Source organism: Lampetra fluviatilis, chromosome 37 (assembly GCF_964198595.1).
Source record: "Lampetra fluviatilis chromosome 37, kcLamFluv1.1, whole genome shotgun sequence".
In the NCBI taxonomy this organism is placed as follows: domain Eukaryota; kingdom Metazoa; phylum Chordata; class Hyperoartia; order Petromyzontiformes; family Petromyzontidae; genus Lampetra; species Lampetra fluviatilis.
Window position 1 is genome coordinate 3,485,241 of NC_136311.1, and position 27,298 is coordinate 3,512,538.

At 49.4% G+C, this 27,298-nt stretch overlaps 1 protein-coding gene across 1 annotated transcript; it reads right to left on the reverse strand.

Annotated features, from left to right (window-relative positions):
- NXN (nucleoredoxin) lies at positions 1–26,360 on the reverse strand. The gene is made up of 8 exons (XM_078873616.1): positions 25,207–26,360; positions 10,569–10,686; positions 9,662–9,795; positions 8,265–8,365; positions 7,675–7,781; positions 6,532–6,711; positions 5,160–5,284; positions 1–1,518 (listed from the first exon to the last, which is right to left on the reverse strand). Exons 1-8 carry the CDS (start codon positions 25,579–25,581, stop codon positions 1,336–1,338), a joined length of 1,323 nt encoding a protein of 440 aa, XP_078729742.1. The 5' UTR covers positions 25,582–26,360; the 3' UTR covers positions 1–1,335.
- Positions 26,361–27,298: the final 938 nt, after the last annotated feature.

The following is a 27,298-nucleotide window of genomic DNA, read 5'->3' on the forward strand; positions in this document are numbered from 1 at the left end:
TTATTGAATGCATAGCAGTAACCTTTTTGTGTGTAACAGTACGCCATAAAGGTAAAACACATGTTATGCACAAATGTTGTAGAACCTAGAAAACGAAATAAAAAACAGGCAATTCTCATCAAAGTACAGCAATGAATACTGGTGTCAAAAGGTGCGCCGACGACTGGAAAAGTTCTGCAAGAAAACAACACAGCCACCGCATCGTCGATGACAACCTCTTGGTACAACGCAGACTAGGACAATGGGAGACAGGAGAAACAGGATAACCTTCGAAAAAGTGAAAAAAAATCTGCATTTTTTTCAAAAACTCTAAAACACCATGCACGCTCCGACAGTGTGCATTGGGCAGTTTCACCGATAGTGTTTACTCTTAAGTGAACGCCTACTCTACACGTTACAATAGGTATAAATAGCCACTGGACTGATCAAAGGTTTCTGCCTTTGAATGGAACAAATGTTAATGACAGCAGTTACTGCAAGTGAATGATGGGACCTGTCGTGGGCAGTGGTCACAGGTGTGGGTCTGTGTTGTAATGTGTTGTGGTTATGTACAAATGGTGTTTTGTGTCGATGGACTTCAAGGCAACAGGATCGGAGAAATATGACCACTGTAATAAGATGGTCGTACATAGAGGTAATCGTCGACTAGTTAAAACTGCTGGAGAAATGTGGGCGTCGGTCGTGAAACCCGCGTTGGGTTTCGCGTCCGCCTGGATACTTCGCTCGCCCAGACCCACAATTACTGCATACCAACAATATAAACAATTTAAAACGTCGAATTCATTATTTTCAAATTAAACTCTCCCTTCGACAAAAAATATTTATTCATTGGTGGACGTTAAACTACGGGTCGTGTTCATTTGGAGGCCGGGACGCCGAGGTCCTGTGGCACCTAAAGGGACGATGCTGGTTTTGTGCGTCACCAGACTTTTACCTTCCTCGCGCTGCATACTCCACTCACGTTACTTCACCTAAATCCGTGCAATGCACGTGCTGTACCTTAGAGAATGGTGTGTCTCTGCTATCATAACAAAACCGTTATAAGTGATGAATCTGCCTGCAGTAGCCCCTAGGGGATGTGGATGGGGGTGATAGATCTATGCTGGTGTTCGCCACCATCGTACATCCGTCCATGCCGCGTTTCCTTAAGAGGTTTCGTTTCCCATCTCAATCGGTGACTACTCATGTGCGGCCATCGATCAAGTGTCAGTGTTCTCATCTGAACCCAATCAAGGTGGCTCCGCAGTTGTTTTCGGTCACGGTCCGTTCTCCACGCTCGGCCAAGAGAGATCTCTCAGTTTCTCTGGGGAGGGTTCCCACGTGCCCTCGAGCTCCTCAGATGGGCTCGGCCTGCAGCTTGCCGTGCAGGTAGTCGCCCACAAATTCGGAGATGACGTGGCCTGTCAGCTCCTCGGCATCCTTCACGTACTTGACACGCGCCGGGATGTCCAGGATGGCTAGGAGTGGCGCACAATCCGGCAGCGCTGTGAAGTCACGGATTGAGTCTGCCATGTCGTCCTGAGCAGCCAAACCGAAAATAGGAGGCCAACAGTCAGACGCGCAGCCAGATGATCAGACCAATAGGCGGCCCAAGTCAGACACGCAGCCATGACTCGGCAATCAACACGAAGAAATTAACTTTGTGCTGTGCATTTGTGTAACATACGATGTATGGGTTGTCTTATTCAACTCTCAGTCTCGTTAAAAAATATATATATATATAAGTTATATAACAAAGCTAATTCGTGCCAATATTAACTTTAACATTTACACAAAAGTAGAATAAAATATACAAATAACTCTGCAAAATATACTGTAACACCGACTTAAAAAATGTGTAACGTTGAAGCCAAATCTATCATGTGGACTTACAATACTTCCCCATTGTACAGACTTGGCCAAAGCAAAGGTTAAAACGACTTTTTGCCGGTTGATGGCTGAAATTGAAATGCTAATAATGTGCGTGGTTGTTCAAGGAAAAACAAATGTATTCAGCGATCGCGTCGCGTTAGGAGTGAAGCGTGAAGCGGAAGGCACGGACGGGCAGAATACACTCCTCGTGTGCAGCGACGGAGGAGCATTCTATCCCACGTGTCTGCACGCACATCTGATGTGAGGAGATAGGTTTCGGGGACACCCGGAGAGTTGTATAAACCGTGTCACTCGAAACCACTGCCTGCTCGGAATCGGCGCACTCCCCCATGAGAACGTTTCAGAAATATGCAACGTGAAACCAAAAACCAGCCGACATTCTGCACACGGGCAGCCTCCCAGAGATTGAGCCATGAATTCCTCTCTAATGAATCAGGCTTCTATGGTGAAGAATGTTGCATTAAATTATACAATAGTAACCGCAGCTCAAACAATGATGCACTCAAATATTTCCTTTGTCTCCTGGTCGTGAATTTTACAATCGAGTTTTAAAATTAGCCGTCACAAACGTTCTTCAAATTACTTTTTTTAAAACCCCATTCCACTGGGCAGCGAGGTGCTGGCGAGTTTATTTGCACGGGGAGAAGACATTTTTTTAAATGAATGTCTTCACACGAACACAAGCCAAAGGGGTCACACGCTGGGATACTAATCTCGCACGGTCCATTCTCGTGTTGCTCGCACCTGACACATCCAGGCTATAGATCACTCGCATATAGAGTGAGTGATGCTTTTCTGCCAGTGGCATCGACTGTACAGTCTCGTGCATCCAAGGGAAGCCGAGCCATGAATCAAGCACGGCGCTGTCCACTCCTGCGATCGCTGGCTAGAGTCGCAGCAATATAATTTTTCACGATATGATAGGCGACATCAAATTTCACAATATGACAAATATCACAATATCAGTTTCCCCTCAATGTATTTCAAACTTGTACTGTATTCTGTTTGTGCTTTCTGTACTTCTGTTATGAACAAAAGTTACGTAACTCTTATGCAATTGCAGTTCGCTCAACATAAGCCTGCCACATAAGTCATATTATTAATGTAACTTTACAATCTATAACATTTATAATGTACATGCTGTCAATTATACAAGACACAAATAATTAAATGAACTACAAAAATTATTACGTCATACAATCACCATTCCGTCAATGACTAAAAAAACACTTTAAAAGTAGTCATTTAAATAATTAAATCATTATACACCTGAAACTATTCTGCTGTTGTGATTGAATAATTGTCACGAAAAAATATTCAAGCAAAACACAATGGTAATCAATATAAAATAATCAGAAAAGATGATACGATTATCGTGTACCTTGTATCGTACGATGTATCACACTATCGCCATATCGCCAGTAACCCTACTGCTGGTACGGTGCCGTGTAGGAGGTGTAGGTGGGTTTTAGAGGGTTCGGCGTGGGTGTAGGTGGGTATAGGTGGGTGTGGGTGGGTATAGGTGAGTGTGGGTGGGTATAGGTGGGTGTGGGTGGGTATAGGTGAGTGTGGGTGGGTAGAGGTGGGTGTAGGTGAGTGTGGGTGGGTAGAGGTGGGTGTAGGTGGGTGTGGGTGGGTAGAGGCGAGTGTGGGTGGGTCTGGGTGAGTGTGGGTGGGTAGAGGTGAGTGTGGGTGGGTCGAGGTGGGTGTGGGTGGGTATAGGTGAGTGTGGGTGGGTCTGGGTGAGTGTGGGTGGGTAGAGGTGAGTGTGGGTGGGTAGAGGTGGGTGTGGGTGGGTATAGGTGAGTGTGGGTGGGTATAGGTGAGTGTGGGTGGGTAGAGGTGAGTGTGGGTGGGTATAGGTGAGTGTGGGTGGGTAGAGGTGAGTGTGGGTGGGTAGAGGTGAGTGTGGGTGGGTAGAGGTGAGTGTGGGTGGGTATAGGTGAGTGTGGGTGGGTATAGGTGAGTGTGGTTGGGTAGAGGTGAGTGTGGGTGGGTAGAGGTGAGTGTGGGTGGGTATAGGTGAGTGTGGGTGGGTATAGGTGAGTGTGGTTGGGTAGAGGTGAGTGTGGGTGGGTATAGGTGGGTGTGGGTGGGTATAGGTGGGTAGAGGTGGGTATAGGTGAGTGTGGGTTGGTAGAGGTGAGTGTGCGTGGTTAGTGGTGGGTGTGAGTAAAGGCGAGTATGGGTGGGTATAGGTGAGTATGGGTGGTGTAGGTGGGTAGAGGTGGGTATAGGTGAGTGTGGGTGGGTAGAGGTGAGTGTGGGTGGTTAGTGGTGGGTGTGGGTGGGTATAGGTGAGTGTGGGTTGGTAGAGCTGAGTCTATGTGGTGTAGGAGAGTGTGGGTGGTGTAGGTGAGTGTGGGTGGTGTAGGTGAGTGTGTGTGGTGTAGGCGAGTGTGTGTGGTGTAGGTGAGTGTGCGTGGTGTAGGTGAGTGTGGGTGGTTAGTGGTGTGTGTGTGTGTGGTGTAGGTGAGTGTGTGTGGGTGTAGGTGAGTGTCTGTGGGTGTAGGTGAGTGTCTGTGGTGTAGGTGAGTGTGGGTGGTGTAGGTGGGTAGAGGTGGGTATAGGTGAGTGTGGGTGGGTGTAGGTGAGTGTGGGTGGTTAGTGGTGTGGGTGGGTATAGGTGAGTGTGTGTGGTGTAGGTGAGTGTGGGTGGTGTAGGTGAGTGTGTGTGGTGTAGGTGAATGTGTGTGGTGTAGGTGAGTGTGTGTGGTGTAGGTGAGTGTGCGTGGTGTAGGTGAGTGTGGGTGATTAGTGGTGAGTGTGGGTGAGTAGAGGTGAGTGTGTGTGGGTGTAGGTGAGTGTCTGTGGTGTAGGTGAGTGTGGGTGGTGTAGGTGACTGTGTGTGTGGTGTAGGTGAGTGTGGGTGGTTAGTGGTGTGTGTGTGTGTGGTGTAGGTGAGTGTGTGTGGGTGTAGGTGAGTGTCTGTGGGTGTAGGTGAGTGTCTGTGGTGTAGGCGAGTGTGTGTGGTGTAGGTGAGTGTGTGTGGTGTAGGTGAGTGTGCGTGGTTAGTGGTGTGGGTGGGTATAGGTGAGTGTGTGTGGTGTAGGTGAGTGTGGGTGGTGTAGGTGAGTGTGTGTGGTGTAGGTGAGTGTGTGTGGTGTAGGTGAGTGTGTGTGGTGTAGGTGAGTGTGTGTGGTGTAGGTGAGTGTGTGTGGTGTAGGTGAGTGTGTGTGGTGTAGGTGAGTGTGGGTGGTGTAGGTGAGTGTGGGTGGGTATAGGTGGGAGTGGGTGGGTAGAGGTGAGTGGTGTAGGTGAGTGTGGATGATGCTGGGAGGCCTCACCTCTCCGGCGTAGAAGAAGTGGAGCGGCTGCTCCTCCCCCCGCTGCTTGTACTCAGCGATCACCTGCTCCGCTATCGGCTGCAGCATCTGTCTCACGGGCTCCAGCTCTTCCTCCTCGTTAGAGTCTGTACACGCCCCACATGGCGACATTTGCTTTGTTTAATGAGCTTGCAAATGATTATTTAGATTAAAATCGCGTATTGCGCTCACGCTGCATGTGCTGAGTTGCACGCGTAAGAATCGTTCACAATATATACGTAAATGTACATTGAAGCAAATGGAATAATTTATATAACCGAAACAAAACAAGGCAGTACGTTGGAATCAGTGTGCATATGAGACGTTACAAATTGCACATAAACGAGACATTACAAACAAAATAATCAATTTGTGAAAGGAATCGTGCCTAATACATCGAATCGGAGTTGGGGCAAATCATTGAGCATTTATTGTTAATGTTTAGGAGTTGAGGATAACAAAGATTGGACTTCACAACTACCAGAAGCACACAAATGTACGCACTCATTGCAAACACACAATGATAGTTATGCATTGTAATTACAATTCAAACAACTCGATGTAAGGATTAAAATGTAATTGTACTGTAGCGAAAACCTTTTTCTCAGACTCCAGACAAATTGACTTAATGATTTTCAGAAGGAATACCAAAGTGATTCGCGTCACTATTTCATTAGTTCCGACTGCATTGCAGCAACTCAGCACAAACATGCAAAACATTACAGCAATCCTTAGCCAGAGAGAGCTAGGTAAAAAGAGACCAGCCTAGGTTTGTTGCTACCAGGATTATATAAATTGAGGACACAGGCTGCATAGGTGGGACACGGGTGGGACAGGACAAAGGGTAGTAAACCAAAGTCAACAATGGTAAAGATTCCAATGTGGGACGCAGCGGGATCGGGGTCTCATGGGCAGATTGGTAGAAGAAGGAATCTGCCAAAGTTGACTGCAGCTCCATCAGCAATGGTGCTTGTGCAACAAATATCACATCAGCCACTACCGTCCTTGCGAAAACACCACTCCGTGAGACGACCAAATACATTTGCAAAAGTGAATTGCCATTACCCTCCATGTCAGTTTTTATGCAAAACTCTGCAGTGGCCCACAGCTTTCCCACTCGATACCGGCTGTCTGATTTTCAGGCACTAACACCATCATAATCATCATCAGCCATGATTTGCAGAAGGCCTCCCAAGCCGTCGCCACCTCTCACAATCCTGCAATGCAATAATCCACCAAGCACCTGAACGCGAGCGGATTTGACATGAACACGTTTGCTAAATGCAACGACCGGCACTGACAACGCGCAATAGGAGACACAAGCTCCTGGCACGGCACACCAAGGGGCCCTCACCGACAAAGAGCACGAGCGCCGGCTCCTGGTTGAGGATCTCGGCGTTGGCAGCGCTCAGCATGCTCAGGGCACGCGGGAACCACGGGAAGAGCCGGCCCTCGCGATCGTCCATGATGGAAACGCGCGCCGCAGGAGTGATCACGCTCCGGTCCACATCCAGCATGACGAGCGCTGGGATGCCTGGAGACACGCGGGGTCAGGGTTCAGAGGGGTAAATCAGCACAGCTGGAGAACTTGGGTTTGAAGCCAGCTTTTGGCGGCTCATTATGAAAATTAGTTCTTAAGTTTTGTGAGTTGATAATCTCAGCCCCAGTCACCAGTGACTGACAAAGAAACCCATGGACTCGCATAGATAGCCACTGTTTTATAGAGAGACTCGTAGACTTAAATGGAGATTCATAGATTCACACAGCTCTTTAGACACGTATAGATTGAGTTCTGATGAAACTGGATTCTAAAATGTAGTAAGTTGACAGCCTCAGCCTGCTCACCACTGAGTGCCCACTAACATTGGTTTTTCACTCAGATTGGCTAAATTCCAGCTTTGAGAATTGAACATCATTTTCCTTGACACATTTTTCTGAGCACGGTGTGAGATCTCAAAAACAGTGGCGTGATATTTGCTTCCACAGGCCACCCTCTAACATGGGGTGATGCACTGCACTCCAAAAATTGCAAATGGCCACTCAATCATGAACTAACGCCGTCAGCACAAATAGAATAAAATTGGCAAAAAGACAAAAATTTATTTGAAAAAACCACCCCCAATAGCCTAAAAACCTCTGTCTCTTCACTTCGAATGCATTCCCCACTGACGCATTAATAACTTTTATAAAAGCAGGTTCAGGAAGACCCGTGATGTCAGTGCAAATACACGAAAACACTCCCGACTCTGCTACAGCGCTCCCGTTTGGCACGATTCTTGCCGGACAAAAACCACACTCTCCACTGTGTGTGATGGAAGGGTGGGGAGAGTGAGGATGGAAGGGGAGTTGGAGAGCAGAGTGAGGAGAGAGTGAGGAGAGAGGATAGGAGTGTTAATGCAGTGATGGGAGAGGGAAGGAGGGAGTGGAGAGTAAGGGGAGAGTGAGAGGGAGGGAGGGAGCAGGAAGGGTGTATGGGAGGAGAGGGGCTGCTCGTTACCCTGGATGCCGTAGAGCTTGCTGAGGTTAAGCCGCCGTGCCGTGTCGGCGTACGGCACCGACAGCCAGGGCATCTCGCCAAAGTACTGCGCAAAGGACTCGTCTGACCTGGGGTAAATCACAGACATGCGTCGCGCCGGTCCTCTGAGCCTCACACGATTATAATATACAGTAATGCAATGTGGATTTACAAGGTATCTAAATGCAACCGTATCTCAGGATGCTGTACAGACGAGCTGAATTGTGCAGGGCGGCCAGCGCGTTCTAGCTACCAGGGCAGTCTGCACACATGGTTACTATCGAACGGGTGTTGTATTGCAAACACAGCTATCTTGTGGTGGATTCGCCGCGTTTGAATAGTGGGATTGGCATGATTTGCTAACTGAGCGATAATTGACAGCGTCAAGACAACGCATGCTGTGACAACCATCACCACTCTCCTCGCGACTCGTTTGTGTATGGGGCAGCATCCATATGCCTGTGCGGTGCCTGTGCGGTGTCTGTGCGGTGTCTGTACGTCTAAGCTGGCGTCGACGCATAACGCGAGGGTCCCGGAGAGCGTGGCACACCGAGAGCGCTGAGCGAGCTCACCTGTCTGAACTTACAAAAATGATCTCAAACTTCTTCCCGGACTCGCGGACCCTCCTGTACACCTCCAGCAGCATGGGCGTGAAGGACTTACACGGAGGGCACTAGAAACACGGACAAAGACAAAGTTATCCCATATAGCCGTGCAGACTGTTAGAGCAACTACTGTTGTGAGCACTTAAGATACTGAGCACAAGGGGGTGTGTTGACACCAAAATCATACCTGGCCACCTCTGTGTCCCCATTGCTATTTAACAACCAATTCAGGTACTCGTATGTGGCCGATTTAACCCAGGGGAGACCCAAGATAAGTTCTGATACCACTTGCCACTGCTGTTAGCCGTGGCTGAATGAAAACAGCCATGAATAGAATTCAGGTCGCCAGGTTAGTCGTGAACTGTGGGCACCACAGTGCCACCACTACCCATAGGGAGCGTGCACTCAAACACACGCGTGACCCCAAGGGAAACCCAGAGCACAGGGGCAGACACGTCACTCTGCAGCGATGCCTCATCCACTCACTGATAATTAACGTGCTCTCTGGTAGCGCCGAGTCTCTTAGGAGGGGGTCACGGTACAGAACCGAGAGAACTATTTTAATGGGTTTTGCAGCTGCACTCGTTATTCTTCACCAATTCACAGAAACGGAAAAAGAAGCGATCGGCCAGTGCTGCCAAGAAGCCCACGTTGAATCATCACGGCACATTGGGGGCACACACACACAATGGACAACACCACCGCCCCACCACAGCAGAGCCTGAAAAACAGGCTTCCCGTCGCGGCAGCGCCTGCAGACGTTTGCGTGTGCAGGGTAGAGCAGCGTGCAGCATGCAGCGTGCAGCGTGCAACGTGCAGTGTGCAGCGTGCAGCGTGCACCTTCACCAGGCGCCACGTTCGGGCGCACATCCCGAGTAATTTTAGCACGCACGCGCGCCCGCATGAGCAAGACAGCTGTGTACCTCTCTGATGGAGTGTAACCTCGGTGAAAAAAGTTCACGAAGAAACCTCCCCCACCCCTCTTCCTTTTTTTGCTAAACCCCCACCCTGGCGGCGTGACAGCTGGGGCTCCCGGCGCACGCCTGCCCTGTCACTTGCAGCAAGCGAGCGCAGTTCCCAATCAATGAAAAGCCAAAGCGGGTTTGAAACGCGACACCCTCACCCCCCCCCCCCCCTTGGCTGTGTTGCACACCGCAGGCTTGACTGCGGGCACAATCATTATACACTGTACACACACACACACAAAACTGCCGCGGTGCAGTATATTCGTCAACGAAGGCAATCGTTGTGAAAAGACTGTAAAACCATTGCACTCCGAGTTGTGTGGGGAAAAAAACAAAGCAAAGGGCCCTTCCCTCTGACCTTCGACAAGCTGACCAGATCAACATAACCCCACCGCTTACCCAGTTGGCAGCAAAGTACATCCCAATAAAGTGTCCTTCCAGGCTCGCGTAGTCGACGCTTTCACCTGACGACCTCAGCAAGGGCCCCGCGATCACCTGGCTGAAGGGCTTGGGGGTCCACGGGAACTCGAGGCCTGGAGTAGAAAGCGATCGCAAAACCTTGGCCGTCACGTACGGTGCATGGACGCACCACTCGCCCCCCGACCCCCTCACACCTTCCCCCGAACACATTTCGCGAGAGAGCGCGGAACCTGCGGGCGACAAGCTCAACACCGCCGGACTTTCACTCCACCTATTAAGTGTATTTACAGTGCGCAGTTTAAACACACGGGAACATCTCGCCAAATATTTGGCAGTGGCCGGGAACCGAATACTCAGGGGGAGCAAAAGGGGCAATCTGTCAGCAGGGGTAGGAGGAGGAGGGACCTGAGCTACTCGGCAAAGTTTCACCATCTGTTAAGGCCATGCTATATGAGAAATTTTAGTGCAATCCTCATCATCAGCAAGCTTCACCGGCAATGCATTTAGCACGAGCAATTACGGCGAGTTGTACAGATATAATGACGGAGTTCTATTTAAAGGCCACTATATTCTGTGGCAACTGTTGCCGGTGTAGATCGCTGGTGATGGTTGCTCCACAATTGCGCCGATTTATCACGACGTTCGTTCATGGCAATTGGTTGATGCGCCCAAACACAGGATTGCATATTTACAGAAATATTTCAGGCCTTACTTGACTCAACACGGTGAATTGAATATTGTCTTCAACTCCGTCCAAGCAGCATGCATGTGGGGTGGAACTCGTGATGAGTGAGAGCGAGAATGAATTCGTAAAGAGGAATAAATAAAATATGAGAAAAGTGTTGGGCATGGACGGGCCAAGCAGTGATGGCAGTGGCGTGCTCACCATTGGGATCCTCAGACACTAGCGCCACACCGTTCTTGGTGATGACTCGGCCTGATTTGGCGTCCAGGAAGACGAGAGAAGGGATGCCCGTGATCTTAAACTTTCGGCACAAGTTGAACTGCAAACAGAGATCGATGACAACACGCAAAAGGAATGCATTTCAGATGTCGCTTTAAGCACGCTATGCAGTACGCTCTGCAAGTTCTCTCACCGCTACATTCGCAGCAAATGTTGGGATCAGTCCAAAACAATTTGATTACACGTACAATAAAAATACATTTTGACTCGCATAATAAATACAACTCAACCGCTCCAGAGTTTCCTGAACAAAAAAAATCTTTCATTTATTTTTTTCTCTCCAAACAACTTCCTGAGGAGTCATAAAACACTTCCCCAAACCCAAAGCGGCCGTCTCTGTTGACACAGCTTGCTGTAGGAAGGGGCCTCTCGCAGCACACGCAGCACGAGCGCATCCCTAGCCCGCTAGCCCGGCCTCCTGGCGACACGCGGGGTGCCCGGCAACACGATCCCCCACGCCGAGCGCGTCGTCATGCTACAAATTGCATCGCGCCCTTTCATCGTTTACAGCCGCTGGATTTCCTTGGAGTGGACGGCAGCTCCGATCGCGTTACTCCGCTCCTTTGTGTGCCCGAGCACCGTTGAGCCGCTGTGCCAAGCGCTGCACCTCTCGCCACATCACCCCCCCCTCCCTTGACAGAACGAGCTACTCCTTGCCGCCCCCACCCTGGCAAAGAGTTGCAGATAGCGCTCAGAGATGCACGCCTGTGCTTGGCTGTCTGCTCGTCTGAATAACAAATAGCGCGTGCTGTGCCAGCCATCACAGCCGTGACAGCAGTAGACGGCATTTCACGGTCAATGGCAACCGCACATCCGATGGATATACAGAGCGCCACTATTTTCAAAGCACAGTGTTGCTTATTTTCAAAACAACAAATTATCTCCATTGTGAATGAGACTGCCTTGTGATAAGCATTTTGTTTGTTTTTTTGTCAAGTTCCAAAACCGCTTTTCTCATGGTGTCTCTGATGTGGACACAACGGCGACAAGCGGGGCTCCGTTCGAAGCCATGACTGCGCTGGGACTGCACTGCGCGCAGCGTTTGTACAATCGCAGGCTGCGGCGGGAACTGCACGTTGGCGATGGCGCCACCTTCCCGTGCACACATGACGCGCACGTCTCCGTGCACAATGCACGCGCTTCCTGTTATCGCTGCAAGTCCTCGTAGCACGAAATCTTCTGCAGGCCGCTCTTTGTTGTTGCGTGTTTAAACAAGCGCGTTCCAGCAGTGCCAATATTGTGACGTTCCGGTGTTCACCCGTGTCACCTCCGGCCGCCTTGTCACACCTGTCGTGATTATGCTTCATCTGCTGGAAAGTCAACTCGGGCAGGAGTCCAATTTGCTTGGTATTTTGTGCTCGCACATGAAGACGCCACACACACACAGCACCGTTGGGATGAGGCCCCATGAACGTGTATGCGTACGAGAGTGTGGTTTCCAAACGCCAGAACCCGCACAACCCCCTCTGCTCTGCTCCCTCTGCATAACCCCATCCAGTGGTGCCAGTGACGATGCACACAGTCTTGCGATGGGTGGGGGTACACTGCTCACTCCTCACCACCCCCAGCCAGAGGTGCCCACGACACTTCCTGGAGTTGAATGGTGTCAATAAAACACGCTGGGATTTTAAGAGAGGTCGCGGGGGGTCGCGTCCAACCAAACACAATGAATTCAGGGGTCGCAAACGGTCGGCGCTGCCTCTGTAGAACGACGCCTCCCGGGGAGCGCACACAAGTTTACAGTCTCGATCTTTTGGTATTAAGCCCTTTACAGCCGGGCCCCAGCGTGGGTGTTGAATTCAGAAACGACTATCGAGTTTCATAAAGAGTGTTCGCCACGCCGGTAAAGCAGCACGGGGCACGGAGCAGGGAGTCGCGTCACAAAACGGGTTCCAGCGGCAAAGCCAGAGGGCCTTGCGTTTATTCAGCGAAACAATATTTTTCTACATCATTAGTCAAATACACAAGAGCGGAGGGGGGAGAAAAAAAAGGCTGATAAAATCATATTTCGCAAGTGCAGCGTTGAAAAAATTATAAGATTAACATGCCGGGGTGCAGTGGGGGGTTGGCACCGCTCAGTCACGCTTGCGCCAGGCAGGCCTCATGTGGCACAAGATTTCAGGGTTCTTACGAGTTGGTGGAAATTCCTGAGGCTCAACGCCCGATTTAAACACCCCTAGCCAAAATTGGGGTGGGGGGGGGAACTGGAGGCAGGAAGAGCACATTAATCTATACAGCAACACGTACGTACGGGGTTATTCTTTAGTTTTTCAGGATTCCGGTGTGAGTGATGTTGCTCAGTAAAGACGGAACGCGACTCTGACCCACGCCGGCCCTCGGCTGCCACCCCGACTGTCGCTAACGCAGGTGTGCGGTGGCGGTGGCGTGGGGGTGACGCTCAGGGGGATTAGCGTCACTCGTCATGACTGCACCAGGCAACACCGCCACCGCAAAGACGCGCAGGATCAACTTTCACTGCCGATAACTTTCCTAGGTGCGACACACACTCACTGCAGCCTGTGTCAACATGGGACAGGGTAGACACGACACACGCTTTTACAAAAATATGACACTAAGTACGTTATTACCGGCATGGTTTACACACAATACGTGCGTTTATGTAGGCACATTAAACCATGAAATACAAGAATGCCTTTAACGAATGTAGGAATCAATGTATTGATTAGAAGAGTTGTTTATGCTCACAATACATGCATTGAATGGCTTATCATACATTTCAACAAACTATATTGACATATGTAAATTATATTATTGTTACATTGAGGCTCATGGAGCAGACAAAACTAAACAAATGCAACGCGAAAAAATGAGAAGCATTACAAATGAGGCGGTAAAAATAAGGGCAAGAAAAGCATACATTTTTATAATAAACATTCCTGAATGGAAATAGTGTTGACCACGTGCTGTGGTGCCTGTGTGTCGACAGTGCACGCGGAGACCGTGGGTGGAACGACCCATCAATAAATATCGACTCTTAAGCTCATGATACATGCATCGAATTGCGCGTGTAAGAATCAATGGGTTGAGATTCATGTGTTGTGTTCAATGGGTTGACATCTCCTCCGAAGCTGCAATTGGCGTCAACATTCACCGCAATGTATTAAAAAACAATGTGGAGACCACGTGTCGTAGTGTGTGTGTTGGTGTGTGCAGACTCCGTGACGGTGTGTGTGTGTGTGTGACGGTGTGTGTGTGACGGTGTGTGTGTGACGGTGTGTGTGTGTGACAGTGTATGTGACGGTGTGTGTGACGGTGTATGTGACGGTGTATGTGACGGTGTGTGTGACGGTATATGTGTGACGGTGTGTGTGTGACGTGGTGTGTGTGACAGTGTGTGTGTGACAGTGTGTGTGTGACGGTGTGTGTGTGTGTGTGACGGTGTGTGTGTGACGGTATGTGTGTGACGGTGTGTGTGTGATGGTGTGTGTAACGGGGTGTGGGGACGACGTGATGGTGTGTGTGTGACGGTGTGTGTGTGACGGTGTGTGACGGTATGCGGGAACGACGTGACGGTGTGTGTGATGGTGTGTGTGTGACGATGTGTGTGTGACGGTGTGTGTTGGTGTGTGTTGACTCCGTATCAGTGTGTGTGTGACGGTGTGTGACGGTATGTGGGAACGACGTGACGGTGTGTGACGGTGTATGTAACGGTGTGTTTGCATGCCGCACCGGCTGGTCTCGGGAGAAAAGGCATCAGGAGTGGGGAGGACGTTTCTCTCATTAGCCCCCCTTTCCCCCCTGGGAATCACCAACCAGACTGTCGCTAGGCAACAGCCAAGACCCCTGCTGTCCAGACACTGTGCCAGAGAAAAACAGACACCGCCGTTTCTTTGGGGGGCACTGCGTCCAAAACCACAATTATTATGTCTGTCCTTGCACTTTTACCTTTTTCGTGACCCCATGGCACAGGTCTCCCGAAGCCCTCAAAGAGCCTAAACGACAAAAAAAACCTAAAATGTTTGCTATCAACCAAAGACGCAACAGCCCCACAAGCAAAAGCCACGGTGGAGTGGGTTTACGACTTTCGGGCACGCACAGTTTGTGTACAACCCAGATAAGCGCACGCCAATAAATTCACCCTGGAGCGGCTGGCGCTGCCTGAAAAAACACACATTAGGCCAAGAAATGTTGTGCTATACTGCCACAAGGCACAACGCATTTTTGTGCGTGTGTGTGTGTTGTTTTATCTGGCAAATTTAGCCCCAATTATTTATTTATCTCGCCTCCAAACATCTCGGTCAATCGGAATATCGTGGGCGAGCCAATGAGAGGGCACCTGGTTCTTTTCACGCGACTCCACCACGCTCTCAACCCGGCGCCCCAGTGCGCAAGTGGCTGAAAGAAGCCAGCGACAGACCGCCCGCCGGTTGCCGTCCTTTTCCTTTCTGGCTTTTTTTTTCTTCCACGGAGCGCCTTGGGAGGTTGGCTGGCCTGGGGGGCCTGAGCAGTCACTGTTTCCCGTTCTGCTACGCTGCGGAATTCCTCGGCCGTTTCTCTCGCTCCTTACCAAGTGGTCCCTGCCGCTGCAATCCTGCACGACCTGGCTACAGTTACACGTTCGCTTTGCCTATTGAATATCACACGGTTGTCCTCTGGGTACCAGTACTAATGTGGGAAAGTGAGTGTCCACCAGGGCTGTAACAACTCACCACCATTGGCAATCGGTCAATTGTCACGATACGAGTCAAGAATAAAGTCTTCCTTAGAACATTGCGATGAATGTAGTGGCCTCTAGTGGCTGGAGAGGTTCCGTTAACTCGAAACGTACAACACATTTTTAAAATTCTGATTCTTGGGCGTACAATTCAAAACATGTATCGTGAGCTATAAGAATCGACATGGGGTTTCCGCAGTTAACATCAGCCCCAATACAAACTGGGCTACAAGACGGCAATCAGTGGATTTTTAATCTATCTGTGTAGGATTTACCTCGTGCTCAGGATTGTTTTCCCCGGTTATCAGTTTCCTCCCACATGAAGAAAAACACTCATTCATGGGAATTTAGCCACACATCCCAATCCAAGGAACTCCTGGAAACGTTTTGAGTGCTTCGTGAAGCTTCCCTGGTTGACAAGAGGGCATCATTATGATTACTACTACACATGAAGATGCTGCTCTGATACTTTGACAACTCCAAGTTCCTTTAGTGCCCTGACAAATAAATTAAGCAAGATTGAGTCAGCATAGGGGCTTTCCTCTAACCCAGTCTTTCTTGTCGCTGCAGATCACCAGATCAAAGTACCCCAGGGTCACGCTGGGGATTAAAGCAGCGAGCCCGGGCCACCAACTCGGAGCTCCGAGCCTACCCTGCACCCCTGACTCAAGACTCTCAAGTTGCAGCTGCTACTGCTGCTACAAAGAGGGCTCATAGTTGAGCCCGGAGCTGACACATAACCCCGGTGTAGAATGCTTCTGAGCCAGGGGAAAGAAACGTCCAAGTTTCAGACAGGCAAAGCCAATGCATCCTGTCAAACAAATGAGAAGAAGCCATCATGGTTAGCAAGTGGTGGGAAACACGGGGATAAGCCCGAAGCTGACAACTGCCATCACTAATAAGAAAATTAAATCTTTTCATCTCCGTCATTCCTCTCCCATCAGGTTCAAACTCTGACCCTTGCCTGTTCCTCATTTACGACTGTGACAGGTTGAACTTTTATCAATCTGTTGAACTTTTATCAATCTGTTGACGAGCCGCTGAGCCCTGCGCCCTCTCTAACAGTCGACAGCACCTGGTAGACAGACACGTGGGAGCCAGGGAGGGCCGACCAGACCACCAGCGCCACCAAGCTAGGCTCCACTCAGGAACGCTGCTGCACCCACGGCATGACTAACGGCACCAGCAAGAGCCCTCCAATACCACACACGCACGCCCTCATGGCAAATGTAATCTGGCAGGGACCCGTGCTCTAGGCAATCAGGGATGAGATTATATACGTACACACTTAGGCACACACGCACGCAACCAACGCTGTGTGCCACGGCAGCCACAACCCATCTCAGCATTTATACTTTCCAGACACCGACAAGAATGTGTCAACATTTATGGAGTTTAAAAAATCAAATTTAATGAGAATGCACGCAGAGCTAAACTGGGAACCACACAACCAGCGCACAAACGGCATTTTCTCATTGTCCCTTGGGCGAGGAGGGTATGCGGGAGGGGCTGTGTGAGAAGAACATGCTTAGGAGACGTGACTGCACTCTCCTGCAGAGCTGCGTGTTGCATTGTAGTCTGCAGAGGATATCACTCCTGATTTTTTTTACACTTTCTCAGGCTAGCAAAACTCCAGAAAGTTAAACAAATGGACTTTGTTGTGTCTAAATTCCTAAACTTTCTCTTTTTTTCCAGTATTATTCCCACCGTGCTCTTAGCGTCAGATTATGAGACGAAAAGCTATCCGCTGGGAACGCTTGCAGAGTAAGTGCATCACCCCGTATTACAGAATGGATGTGGCAGATATCAGAGTGCGACGTCTGGGATCCTTTAAATTGACCTCTCGTCCACACACTAGGGCCACTGTACTCTTTTTCCATGCATCCTGCTAGAGGTGTCCGTCGGATGACAGGCAAGATATTTTTGTATTATTATTCGCAGTTGGAATTTTGTCAAATTAAGTGAAAATCCTAAATTGATGGCTTCTTGTTCGTAGTCACTAGTAACTGAGCTGAAACCATCAACTCATGGTACTTGATGGCATAGTTAATGTACAAATTATTGGGTGACACTGCACTGGCAATACTCCACAAAGAACAAATGACGAAGAAAAAAAATCACCAAAAAACTGTCAATAACACTGCCCCAAAAAGAAGAGCATATACTATGCAACGTTTCAGGCATTGGCCCTTAATCACAAAACATAGAAAGATAGAGCGGATAAGAGTTGCAGACAGCACTTTATATACCATTGCGGCCGACAAGAATTACATTTGAAAACTTTTCCCCGATTTAATCACAGGCTGCTGAAGCCCAAACTTAAACCCGTGATCTAAGCTGTGCCTACCGGCTCAGCGCTCTCGTCCGGCCACCATACGTTTTAAACATGGAAGACGTGGCTCAAATAAAGACGCCAAACCACGTCTCGACCTGAAAGGCAGTTATCAGCCACAATTCAAATCACAATGCAGATGCAATAAAGGAACGCGGAAACATGCAGTCAGCGGTTTTCACGAGGTCCTAGGGAGCAGCCAGGGGGGGAAGCTGCCTGTGCGGGTGGGCGACCCACGCAGTCACTTCCGCACGACTGCGAACCTCATCCAAGCGCCCGCCAGTGCATGTTTACGCACTGTACATGTGCAAGCACGCAACTTCAATTAAGCGCTTCCTTAAGCACGAGCTCTCCCCTAACCTCGCCCCGTCAACTCGAACGGCAGATTGCTCCCAGGTGCGCGGCCGCATCGCACGGAACCCGCTAGCCCGCCGTGGGCACGCGTGGCTTCCCATGGCATGGCACGACACGGGGGCTCCTCCCGCGAGCAGCAGCAGAGCTTCCATAGGTAATCCCCCTCCCCCCCCCCCCGAGAAGCTCACCCGCTGTGCCCGGCCGATACCAAGACCTCGGACAAGTCTCGACTCCTTAACTGCGGGGATAACGAGCAGAGCCGAGCCCAGGCTGAAGCGCTTCCAGAAAAGAGCATTAGCTTGCGGAATAGGCACAATCTGTTTGTCTAAAATCCACCTTTATCCTGGGGAGCATGGGTGGGGGGGGTAAGATAATCCTCCGACTTTGTGTCGAGGCTGTTTTCAAGTCTCAGAAGTTACGAGCTGAACCGAATGAAGCCACCGCCCTGCGATTTGCTTTTCATTGGGGTCGCGTGTGTTCTTAATTAAACAAAAGCCTCTCTGCTTGTGCAGTCGGCGCCGTCCCACGCGCCAAGAGTTGGCAGGAGCCGTGCGGGACGCTGGGGATTTTGACGTCGAGGGCCGCAGTAGACACTGCTAATGAGAGGGACACGACAAAATGGTGTCGGTTACACGAACTGCTGAAACCCTGCTCATTGCACACACATATTTCACACTAATTGCCATTTAATTTATATGCCCAATTATGAGTTGCCATTTGAATATGGCTTGAAAATAATTAAACATAGCACCATAATGAATGTGTTGGTTGGGGGAAGAAAAACAACTTGCAGCTCGAGTGCGCCTGACAGCTGTGAGAGAATGAGTCTGGTTACTCTGGTTTACACGTACAAGGCAAACCAACACTCGCTAAAGGAATTGGCCAAACATCCCGAATGTAGAAGGCCCCTCCTGATTGTCTATTGGATGGGTCTCCAAAAGGTTAAGGCTCAGTAAGGAAAAACATTATTATTTAGACCTAAATAATAGAGTGCACAAGCGTGTAGACGAATAAGTGCTACCGACCATCCACGCTATTAGCCGACTCGTGCATCCGTACAAAAAGATGTGTGCAATTGCCGTCATCTAAAGACGCACAATGTGCCGTGACAGGTTTCAGACATAACGGGCATGTATTAACTCATCACACCGAGCTCTCAGTGGATAAACCACAGGATGTGGGTTAGCAATTAAGACGGAAAAATAATGCATAACAGCGGAGGTCTCAGAAGCTGTTTTTCAAACAAACGTATCACAAGGATGAGCGGATAAACTGCACAGCATGCCCCCCGCAAGGCAAGCACGCAGTCTCTTATTTGACTTCAAATATCACCACGGTCCGAGGTTAAACGCGGCCCCAGCTGGGGTCTCAGTCTACACGGACTGGAGATCCTCCGCACCGCACGGCTCGGGAGGGAAGCTGCTGTGACCCCAACAGCAAGCGGGCGACCTCCACACACGCTTCTGATGAAATGTGACGCGCGTCAGCTTAAAAAATGTGTTCCCACCCCCCCCACCAATTATATTCTAACCGTCATGTCATCAGACGAAGAATTTTCCATTTGAAACTCTGGCAGTGCACAACGCTGCACGTTTTTCGAACGGCCTCTTGACGGTGGAAGCATATACAGCATCCGAAGTCGATTTAAAGGCTTCTTATTCGCACCACGTGGCACTTCGCATGCCCTGCTACAGTAATGCACTCCACAGCAATCAAAGCAAAATTATTTTATTTCTCAGATAGAATTTCCTAAAAAAATCCTAATTAAAATTTTCAAAAAATTCATTTCATTGCATTTTTTTCATGCCGCCATAGCCAACCAAACATAGGTCACCACCTCACGACACTTGAGAACCCAGTTCAACCACATGTGGTTGTAGCCTGGATTCGAACCCGGGCTCTCAGTGGTGCCCGGCTCGGCGTCTCTGACACGGTATTAGCCCCCTAAGCTGTCCGACCTCCTCACACGTGCCACGTCTAAGCCTCAGCATTACGCCGAGGAGGAAGTCAAGCGAGCGACCCGCAAAAACGCACATTGTTTTGACAGCCCTGGAGCAGGCGCTTACAGCAGAGGATGGCGAGCGCATGCACGGGACGCTTGGCCAGTTGCGAGCTCTGGGTTCGCAGCCTCTGAATGAGACGGTAAAAGGAGGCCCATTAACGAGGTCGCTGAGAATGTAAACGGTCAACAGAGCATGGCAACCACGCACTGTGGAGATAATAATCTATCTCGTGAAACACTGTAAGATGGCGAACACTTGTTGAGGATTCTGCAAATTCCTGTCATCCCAAACCGCAACAATTTCAAATTCACATCCGATTGAAAAAATTCCCCTAAAAATATTTAGCGTGTTTTAAAGTCTGCAAATGCAAAAAATATTAGTGATGTGTGTATCATGGAAGTAGTTTTAAGCCAGTGTAAATACATTTTATTTAATTGCTCTGAGGAGGGTTCAAACGTTCCCTCTGGTGAGATGGTTCACTTAAACCAGGGGTGTCCAAACTTTTTGCAAAGAGGGCCACATTTGATAAAGTGAAGATGCCCGGGGGCCAACAGATCCTTTTGACATTGTTTTAAACACAAAAGTTACGTGGAAATACACACTGTTATAAAAAAAAATTCATTGTCACAATTACCTTTATTTTTCAAATGACAATGTAATCAAATATAAGCCACTCAGGCAGACGGGAACAACTCTACAAACCCAATTCTGCCTTTCATTCAGTCAGATAACATTGAACAAACTGTATAAAATACCTTAAATTTCCATGATTTTTATGATGTATTTATTCTGACAGAGCTGGCGAGCCATAACTAACACATTATAAGACCGAAGCTGCAGGCCGTATGAAATCTGACCGCGGGCCGTGATTGGCCCACGGGCCGGACTTTGGACATGCCTGGCTTAAACCTTTCACACGAAGGGAAATAAATCGGCTCAGTTGAACCACTCTTGTAACACAGGTTATAACGATGTCTCAAATATAGGACCAATGATAACTCAGGAGAAGGCAGTAGATATTCTTAACGCTTTGGTTAAAACTGTTTCGCGACAATCCATTTAGATTTTCTTACGTAACAGGTACGGTTTTTTGGTTGACCGAGGACAGAACGCTCTTTCTTCACAGGCTGTCTTCTCAGGCGGTCAGTCGAGTGTTTATGCTACGCATTCCGCCTCCATTCCCACTGTAGTTATCCACGCTGGCCCCACGTCCACCCTGACATTGATCCATTGATTTTTCCGCAGAATCTGCTGCGGCTGGGGAGCACATGTTAATGCGCATCTAATTGCGCGATGGCTTCAACTACGCGCAGCTTCCACGTCACCCCACTTGTAGGCAACTGCTGTTGCTGCAAATCGTGATCAATATCCACGTGCATGCCTACACGTGTCCACCGCTTGGCTGTGAGTACATTTCAAAGTTAATATTTTTTGGGAAAACATTGAAATAAAGTTTGACATCATTGCAGAGGATGACATTTTGGTTTTAAACTCTCACTCGTGTGAGTTGCACCACTCTGTGTCAGTGTACGGCCCTGAAAGATGATGTCGCAGAACTAACTCTGATATCCCCGCAATACACCACGGGTTTCTTTGTCCATACTGGGGGTACACTCGAGAACACTTGTGAAAAGTTGTTGAAAGGGATCACTTTTCAACATTGCTACACACATGCACCTGAATGCACACACGACCAATTTGTGGTCTACAGCATTTATCCTACGTAGGTATATAATTAGGTCGCTCTGGATCAAAGTCGCGATGACAAGCACCTTTTGGTATGAATTACCACATTTCAGACTTTGGTTATTTGAAAAGGAGAATTTGGTGTCACTCGTTAATAAAAGAAACGGGCCACACATGCAAATCCAGGACCCTCCTAAAAAGCCTTTAGACTCTTCGATAAGGCTTTCGCGGATAAGTGGCATGGTTATTACTGTTAATTATCACGGCCGTGTAACCAGTAGCCCCTGGTAGACCTCACATTGAAAGCACAGCTGTTTTCAGGTTGCGTTTACTGTATATTAAATACTGATACTCTATAAAATACTCCAAATGGAAGTCCTAACCCCAAAAAGCTGTCCGTGCCATCTTTCCTATCCATGGATGTAGTGCACAAATTAATCCAGAAGTTAAGGTCGATCATCACCAACGACCGTTATCAGCAATGCTCTTTCGAATTGATTGCCGTACAATTGTTTTCTGAAGCGAATTCCATCACTTTATGCCATTTCCATACAAGTGGCCATAACTGGTCATAGTAAATGAATGTTGCTGGTGCTGCTTGCCATAACATTGCCCGAATGTATGTATCATGGCCTTGTAAGCCCCAGAAAAAATACCAATTAGAGGCAGAAGCATTTTCCAGTATGGGCAGCTTTACAGACGCCTGGGATTACTGATGATCATGAGTACGGCAACGACGATGGCTGCTGCATGAAAATTCCACTCTCTGAGAGGTATCAATTAAATCAACCATGGGTCCTTTTAGCCAGATTGATCAAATGTATTGGTATGGACGTGGATGTTGCCATGCTTACATTTTACAGCACACCGAGTGCTAACATAAAGCAATAAACCCGACCCATAGCAAACAATAAAGCTTGAGAATAACCTGTCATTACGCCGCAGCACATGCGTTGTGATCAAGGCAACGCAGCAAAGGCAACATAGTGCGCAATGAGTGCATTCCACGGGGCCTTTAGTGTACCTGTTACGAGTGTAAATCTTTGCGTAGGTGCAATTAATTTACTGCTTGCAGGAAACACTTCGACACGAAACACAAATGTTTGTATTACTAATATAACCTGAGGAGGCAGTGGTGTACAGACCAAATATGCCCCTCAAACACCAGGTGTTCTTCACTAACAAATGCCTTCAAACAAAGGCAAAAAATAGGCGAACGTTTCAGGCAATGGTCCTTCTACGGGAGAGCGTGGGCAGCCAAGAACACTGCAAGTGACTTGTAGAAAGCAGATGTATTTTCCTGTGCAGTGGCTGAGAAAAACAGGAATATTTGTCCAGTTGATTTTTTCCAGGCTGAGCGACCGTTAGGCCCAAGAAAGGATTTTAAAGTGGCATTTACAGAGAAACGATAGGACAGAATGCAGTCATGGACATCATTGCGATAAAAGGCGCACTGCACTGTGCGATGCCATGAGCCGGTGAACGGTGATGATGGGTGCACAACTCTGAGAAATCTGTGATGGATATGTATGTGTGATATTTGTACATGATGGGCTTATGATGGGTGTGTGTTTGTGATGAATGTGAGTAATTGTGATGGGCCTCTGTGTTTTTGATGGGTCTGTGTCTTTATGGCAGATCTGGAAGGGATATGTGTCTCTAAACGGTGTGTGTCTGTAATGAACCCATGATGAGTTTATGTCTACATAATGAGTATGTGTCTGTGATTTGGTCTGTGATGGGATTGTCTATGTGGTAGGTCTCCAATGCAATGAGTCTGTCTATTTGATGGTAGGATGATGGGTTTATGTCTCTATTGTTGACCTGTGTTTATAATGAGTGTGTCCGCTATTTGATCTGTCATGGGTGATCTGTCTGTGATGGCTGTGTGATGGGTCTCTGCGTGGGTCTAACTCTTGAAATGGGTCTGTGATGGGTCTTTGTGTCTGTTACTTGCTCTGTGATGAGTCTGTCTCTTAAGATGAGTCTGGGACTGGCCGATAAGAAGTTGCCAGGATGTGGCGGGAGACGCAGAGCCTTGGTGGTCAAATCAATGCGGAGTGTGGATGACAAGGATGGCAGACGAGGCGATAAGGCAGCTACGGTGCAGTCTCGCCTGTCACAATAGAGCTCCATGTGGAAATAAACCGGGGATCTCACAGCGGGAATTGATTGACTGACAACCACCAGGGATGAATTGGCGAGCAGATAATTGATTGTGGCTGACATCAGGTGTCAATCACCGGACTAAGCGAGGCATAGAGGGGAAGCACAGGCTAAAGGAGACATGTGAGGGTGATCATAAAGATACTGGTGGTGAAGTTGATTGTAATGCTGATACTAGTGATGAAGGTGATGGTGGTGGTGATGGTAGAATTGGCAAGAGTGACGGTTAAGGTAGCAATGGTGGTGCATTGTGAACGTGGAGTGTTCAATGGGGGAGGTGAGGGTGGGATGAGTGACGGTGTAGTGTATAGACAGTGGAGCTGATGGTACCATTAAAGATGATATGATCAGAGTGGAATATATGAAGGTAGCATCAGTAACGTGATTGTGGATTTGATCGTGCCAAAGCTAAGAGTGATGATGGTAATAATATGAATGGTGCCGTTGGTGATGGATAGTAAAGTTAATCAAGTTGGTAATGGTGGATTTGACCGTGGTAATATTGACGGTGGTTGAAAAAGTTATATTGTTTATCCAGTAAAGCCTAAAGGTCTCAAGACACTTGCAGGAGGGGACTGTATTAGAATGTGTGCCAGTGTGTTTGGCATCTCACAAATTTATGATCTGCAGCTTTTTAAATTAAAATTCCAAACGCAACACACTGCATGGTGGCCAGATGGCAGTACAGCAAATGGATTAATAAACTAATCTGCTAGGAGCTTTGAGTGTTATCCTCTCAATGATGATTTTTCTCCAGGTACTCTGGTTCTTAGCTCATACAAAACTCCCATTAAAAAGGAATTGGTCGAATATTTCAACGTGAAACCCTTCTGAAAAATGATCAACTCCAGGCCAACCCAGCATATCTGCCAAATGTACGCTCGACTGTGCCCAATATAATCCTCGATAATGTTGAAGCATTTTTTTACTTGATGTCCACATGTCCCCCATGCAGTCTCAATAGCTTCTAACCTGGTTAAGGGTCAATTACTCAGAGGATGCTACTGTTGGTCAGTGTTCCATTGCAACCCTGTGGGTGTATGGATTCCCACCTCGAGACCCACCAAAACCTCCCTCACCTTACTCCATCCATTAATCTCACCCCTCTATTTTATCCCCCACCCACCCCCTCACCTTTAATCTGATTTATTATCATTTTCACATTCCCCCCTCTCCTTACTCTCAGTCTCACCTTTTTCATCCCATCCCATAACAGCTCCTCACCACCTCCCCCACCACTTCCTCACCACCTTCCTCTCACCAACATACTTCCAAACCCTCACCGTTCATTCTAGCAAACCCCCACCGTTCTAGCAAACCCTCACCGTTCAGCACCATTCTCACCTTACGCTGCCGGTCATCGAAGGGCAGAGCGGGCCAGGGCATGTGCTGCCTGTGCTCCGTCCACTGCTGAGCGTCCGTGTCGGACGAGACGAGCACCACCTCGAGGCGCTCCCGCAGCTTGCGGTAGAAGTCCGCGAGCAGCGGCGTGAACGCGCGGCATGGCGGGCACCACTGCGCAGAGAAGAACAGCCCCACGGTGGAGAGGCCCTCGCCGGCCAGCGACGCCGTGGGGAGGTCACCAACTCCCGGGGCCACCGCAGCGGCCACGGCGCCGGCCACCTCGGGCCCGGGCTGGGCTCCTGCCGCACCGCCGTCCTCACAGCTCACGGGCCGCAGCAGCCGCTCCCCGAGCAGCTGACACAGCGGCTCTGCCATCCCCCCCACCACCACCACCCACCACCACCACCCTCCTCCTCTCACGGGACGACGATGATGCTGCTGCTGGTGGTGGTGGCGATGACGGCGCACGGCAGACGCGAAGGACCGGGCTGGTGGCGCTGGGCTGGTTGCGATCGGTTGGGGTGGAGCAGGAGGAGGAGGAGAGGGGAACCCGGGCGTGAGCAAGAGGGGGTCTGGGGGGTGAGGAGGGCTGAATGGAGGGGAGGCGGTGTAACGAGAGACACGGGGCGGAGGAGCCCGATTGGAGAACGGTCGGACAGGCGGGAATGTCCAAGAGAGCCACGAGCGAGTGACTGGGGGAGGATGCAGGAGATGTGAGTGGGACCTTGGAGAAGGGAGCGATGGTGGTGGGGAGGGGGGCACGCGGGTGGGGCGGCACCCTGAGAGCAGCGGCTGGAGTGGAGTGAGCCAGCCAGCTGGGGGTGGGGGCAGAACGATTGGGATGGGATGGAGATATTGGGATCTTGTATCTGGAGGAAGGGGGTTGATTGCAATTCAAGGAGCTAGAGGGAGCGGTACAGCTGGGCTGGAGGGAGCTGGGAGCCTGGAGAATGGAGCTGGAGTAAGCGACAAACTCTAATGAGCTAGGGAGCTGGAGGCTGGACACTGGGGCTAGGAGCTGGACCACTGGCGCTTGACACTGGAGGCTGGAGCTAGGAGCGGGGATTTGACACTGGGGTTGTCCACTAGAGCCCGGGACACTGAATGGTCACCGTGGCCAGCTGGCTGCTGGAGGGAGCGGCCGCGGGGGGGGGGAGGCCCCCGCCCTCGGAACCCGTGGCCCCGCCCCTTCGCTCAACCCCCCCCCCCCGCAAAGGCGAGCACGTAACGCGCGCTCCCATTGGTCAACTGGCGGCGAACGTCCGCCTGCTATTGGAGGGCGCCTCCAAGCGCTTCGCTCCGATTGGCTAATGTGCTGCGAAGGAATTCAGTGGCCCCGCCTCCACACGACCGTGGTGCGTGGCAGAGGCGACATCACAAAAGCAGCACCGATTAACATGCCGCACGCCTACACGCATGCGCCCCGGGAAATTGCTTGCAAGCAGCACGTGTTATTGCCAGCAGCACCAGACTTTCGTGTTCAAACTTTATTTAAAAACTGTTAAGGTGCAGCGCTGCAATATCGTGTTCACGCCACTCTTGGTGGAAGGGCCTCCACTGTAGTGAGGTCGAGAGACCCCCCCCCCAAGAGGGTAGTTTGGCCTACTCTTCCACGATTACCAGACTATTTAAAGGTTCAACACATACCAAAGGGCTTCATTTCATCCGGGTCTGCCCGAGTTTGTGGTCCGGAAAATTTCTGCGCCCGGCACACAACATCCAACAATACCTCCTGCTCTGATTATGACTACGAATTACGTGTCGTCTACTCCAGTTTGCTAAAGACCTAGACAAAAGTTAAGTCTTTTCGGTAAAGTCACGTAGGTAAAACATCAAAATTAATGAAAATAAAATAAAAACAAAAATCACGACGTTTCGGAGGCAACACAAGTCTCCGTCATCAGGTGGGACCGTCACAGCCAGATTAGCTGATGTAATCCCTTTAATCCCTTTAAGGGATTACATCTTGAATCATTGCCTCACTTGATGCAGCTAATCTGGCTGTGACGGTCCCACCTGATGACGGAGACTTGTATTGCCTCCGAAACGTCGTGATTTTTGTTTTTATTTTATTTTATTTTCATTAATTTTG